Below are 4,478 nucleotides of genomic sequence, written 5' to 3'. Positions count from 1 at the left end.
ACTCATCGACTCGAAAACATTGGTTCTAGTCAGGAGCAAAATACCACTCTTTTGGTATAAATAAGAGTATATGTGACAGATATTTTTGTTCATTGCATTCTAGTATGTGTTACACATTCCTGCCTGCTCATTGTATACCATTGTTGGTGAGTGGAAGGATGGTATGCACTTCCGTCTGTGTGTGTTGCGTGGTTGACTGCACTTGTCAATGCATACAGTGTTTCATCTAAATTCCCTGTGTTGGAGAACTACCTTAATTTTGGAATTGTATAAAGATACTTTACATGCCTCTTGTAGGGTTGGAGCAGCTTTCCGTAATCTTGGGCAATACTATTATATTCAACGCAGGTTTGATCAAGCTCAGACATGTTTTGAGGTACCTGTTTTTACCTCATGATTTTTTTCGAGTTAATGTCTTATGTTTTTTGTAATTGTATTATCTTGTAATGTTTGACAAGTTTTTAATTGAAATGTCATCTAGGCAATAATTCTAAGGAATGAATATACATTTTCTGTTGCTACCTTAATATGTAGTTCTTTAATCTTGCTGGACACAATGATGGCCATTTTTCAATAATCTTTGGAAACCTGAATAGTGTGCAACATCACATTGGAATAGCCAAGAAAATCAAATATAGTGTTGTATGTGTGGCCCATCACTTTTGGCCCATGACCTAGACAAGGAGAGGCTCAAAGTTGTCTGCCTCTCTTCGGTCTACATGGTATCAGAGGCCGGGCCCTGGAGATGGCAGCGTCGTCAGCGGGGCTCATCTTTCTCCCTCTCGCGGCAGAGTAGTGCGGTGGCTGCAGCAAAGGGCAGCGCGCTGGCGTGTCATGGGATGGCGCGGATCGATTGGTGGTTGGGCGGCGCACAGGTGGCGGAGTGTGAGCGGGAGGCACTGCCGGAGTTGTTGCTGCTGTTGAGGTTGGTGTTGTTGGAACTGATGGCTAAGCTTGGCGCTGACGCATGTAGAAGAGGCTCTCATAGCTAAAGTGAGTAGCTGAAGTGAGTGATCCTGGTGGTGGTGTGGCTGCTGATTACAGAGGAAGGAGGCAACACTGGAGGTGGTACAACTAGGAGAAAAAGATATGGAGGCTGTCATGGGGTCTGAACTGGCCTCTACTCTGGAGAAACTGGCGTAGCTCATGACTGCGAAAACTGTTGAGGGGCCATCTCCAACACGGTGCAGAAGGTGGTGCACTTGTCGTGTTCCAAGCAGATCGGGTTTTGAAGCTTGAGCTCATGCCAAATGACGTGAATTTGAATGGCGGGAGTAGCTACCTAAGCTGGTCGAGGTGGGCCCTATTGATCTTGAAGCCAAAGGATCTGATGGGATATGTTCTTGGGATTGTTGAAGAACATGCTAACAAGGAAAGCTCAAAATGGAAGAAGTGGAGTGTTATTGACCCCCTGATACTAGCATGGATGTTGGACTCCTTGATTGTAATGCTCCCAAGGCGGAGGTAGGTGTTGGTAGTAGCAATGGAGGTGGTCGGAATGGGAGATGTTGTCGGAATCGGGTTGGTGGTTCTTCAAATACTCCTCATTGGAATGCTCCCAAGGTGAGGCATAGGGGATTGTGGTACATGGACCGCAACAGGACGGACCAGGAGGGAATGCACATGCTAGCTGCAGTTGTCGAGGATAAGGAGATTACAACCCTAATCCAGGCGTAGGGGGCTGCGGTGTTAGACCTTTCAGCCTGAGCATTGATAGTTGTGGATGACACTAGGAGAGTTGGGACAATTTTCGTTGGTTTATTTCTCACACTATGCCATGCCAACCCGAGGGGCTGGGGATACATATTTATAGGCTGCTAGCCAGCCAAGGCATATGCTAAGATGCTGCCAAGATGCCAGTCTAAGATGCTAGTCTAAGATGCTAGTCTAAGATGCTAACTGACAGTCCTTGATGGTCAAGAACAGAACTCTATCCTAACAGCCAGTCCTTGATGGTCCAGGACTTTATCCTCCTAACTGCCACAAGGACCATGTGTTGCAGCCCCACAAGGACCCTAGTACACAGACTTATCCATCATGCGGTACATGGACCGCAACAGGACGGACCAGGAGGGAATGCACATGCTAGCTGCAGTTGTCGAGGATAAGGAAATTAGAGCCCTAATCCAGGATGGGACATGTGTCTTTGACAAAATGTATCAAATATTTCCTGATGTATTGAATGGTGTGGACAAGAGCAAGCTGAACCGTGGCTCAGGCATTGATGTTCACCATGAATGTGCCCAAGTTTTTGTGTAGTGAAGCTGTCATGATGGCCACCTTCTTGATCATCGCACGCCATCTCGGTTGAAAGGTATGAAATTGTTGTGAGTTAAGTTTCACAGAAAATAAATTTCTAGTTCCTCCCAAGGTGTTTGGTTGCACTTGTTTTGTTTGTTATCATAGGCCATCAACAAATTGGATCCTCGGGCTGTCAAGTGTATCTTTATTGGGTATTCTTCAGGACAAAGAGGGTACAAATGCTAGAATCTATATGAGAGGATGACATTTGTGAGCATTGATGTTACATTCCGTGTGTCAAAACCTTCTTATGGTGAGAAAAATGATCTAAGCATCATGTCTGAAGGCCTTGACCAATCTCGGGTTGGTGAAATTGGTCAAGAGGGGGATAGTAGTGGCACATTAACTCATGTGGCTCCTGTGACACAAGTATCGACCTACACTAGTGATGCGCAGGTTGGTGCATCGGCTCAAGTTGGTAGCGTGCCTGGCAGTGTGCCGAGGTGGACATCAGAGCAAGCGAAGCAGCTCAAGGTGTATTCATGGAAGAGTGGTAATGTGTTACACATCAGGGGGAGCAACTAGATCAACCATTGATGGAACAATAGGGTAGTACTAATGTGATTTCCATCTCCTCTGATGGGGATCAGGCTGAAGGGTCAATGGCTACCGAAGGGTCAATTGATGGGCCAATTTCTTTGGGGAGAACTACTCAAGCAAGAACAAGGATACCAGATAATCGGTATGGGTTCGATGCCAATGATATTGGAAATTAAGTTCTGTTTGAGGCATTATCTCCAACCTACAAAGCATTTGTTGCTTCTCTTTAGTCTAACCTATAGAGCATTTCTTGCTTCTCTTCAGTCTGTGTCAATTCCGACTTATATGAAGGTAAACGGGTGACTCAAAATGGCATATGGCCTTGGTGGAGGAGCTGGAGGCTCGAGGCTCTGTGTAAGAGCAAGACATGGGTAGTAACACCTCCAAACAGGGAAAGAACGCAATCAACTGCAAGTGGGTATACACTGTGAAGCAGAATGTAGAAGGAAAGATTGGAAGGTACAAAGCAAGGCTTGTGGCGAGTATAACCAGGCCAACGATGGTAAATTGGCGGACTAAACCAAAGAAAGACTGTCTCTTTGATGACGTCGTCATTGGGATACAATACGACAACAAAGATGATGAAGAATATGCCCTACTCAAGGGGTCAAGCACTCGATCGTAACTAAATCATCTTGATGCACTCGTAACATGAGCACATAGGGCAAGATGAAAAGAAGGATAAACAAATGAGATCGTCAACTTTATGAAAAGAAGGATAAACAAATGAGATCGTCAACTTTAGCATGGCATGCTTCCATCAGTGCTTCAAAACATTTGCTATTCTTATCTCTAGAAGGGTGCTTCTATTGTTGTAGTGTTTCTAGCAAAAGAGGACAAAACTCTACCTGGAAAATGTATAACTCCGGTATCGCGTCGCGGGTGAAAAGGGCCTGAATATTTCCTAGCAGCCAACACCCCACTAACTCACGTCATTCTTGCATCTCAGGGCCCGAGAAACGGCAAAAAGCAAAAGGTGTGGACATTGTAATTTTTTCCATACAGTGAAAGTGACCCTCTTTGAAGGTGAACATTGTGGGGCACTGCTGTCAGCAGAACATTTTCTAGTGTGCTAGTGAATTTGAAGGTGGTAAAAAGGCAACAAAGTGTTCCAGTAGCTAGCCATGATGCTTGCCCCATCGTCGAGACAGAGAAACCTCTCAGCAAGCACTGGAGCTCACCATTTCCACCACATCGACGCCTCCTATCTCCCCTGCGGTTCCCTTTCCCGAGAAGCAACTTATCTTGGTTGTTGGATCAACGTATATATAGCCATGGGCACGCAAGGCCGAACCTCTATTTCTTCACCTGCCTTTCCTCCCACCTGTGCATGACGACCTTCTCCATGTAGGTGTTCGACGATGAGGTCGCCCCGTCCATGCTCAGCAGCATCGCACCCATCCTGCGCGTAACCATTGAATCGAGCCCGAATGCCCCCAAAGTCTCTTACTTCTGTACGTGCATTCGTTTTCGTGGGCAGACATATGGTGCATTTTGCATGTTGTTTTGATGCATTTGGGTTTGGATTTTGTGCTAGATTGAGTGCTCCCGGTGAATTTTTTGGTGTCGGATCAATGCCGCGTAGGCTGTGTGTACTTGGAAATTTTTTGTCTTCACACATTTAAAATTATTTGTTC

General features: G+C 45.7%; 1 protein-coding gene across 4 annotated transcripts in view; it reads left to right on the top strand.

The window, feature by feature from the left end:
• Positions 1-4,478, top strand: part of LOC123087862 (kinesin light chain 3) — a 25,795-nt gene that overhangs the window by 3,473 nt on the left and 17,844 nt on the right. For all 4 annotated transcript variants that reach the window (XM_044509983.1, XM_044509982.1, XM_044509984.1 and 1 more), the window contains exon 6: positions 298-376. In XM_044509983.1, the coding sequence (XP_044365918.1) occupies positions 298-376 (79 nt within the window). The remainder of the gene's footprint in view (positions 1-297; positions 377-4,478) is intronic.

This window comes from Triticum aestivum, chromosome 4A, assembly GCF_018294505.1.
Source record: "Triticum aestivum cultivar Chinese Spring chromosome 4A, IWGSC CS RefSeq v2.1, whole genome shotgun sequence".
Taxonomy (NCBI): domain Eukaryota; kingdom Viridiplantae; phylum Streptophyta; class Magnoliopsida; order Poales; family Poaceae; genus Triticum; species Triticum aestivum.
Note: the sequence above shows the minus strand (reverse complement) of the source record. Positions and strands in the feature narration are given on the sequence as shown.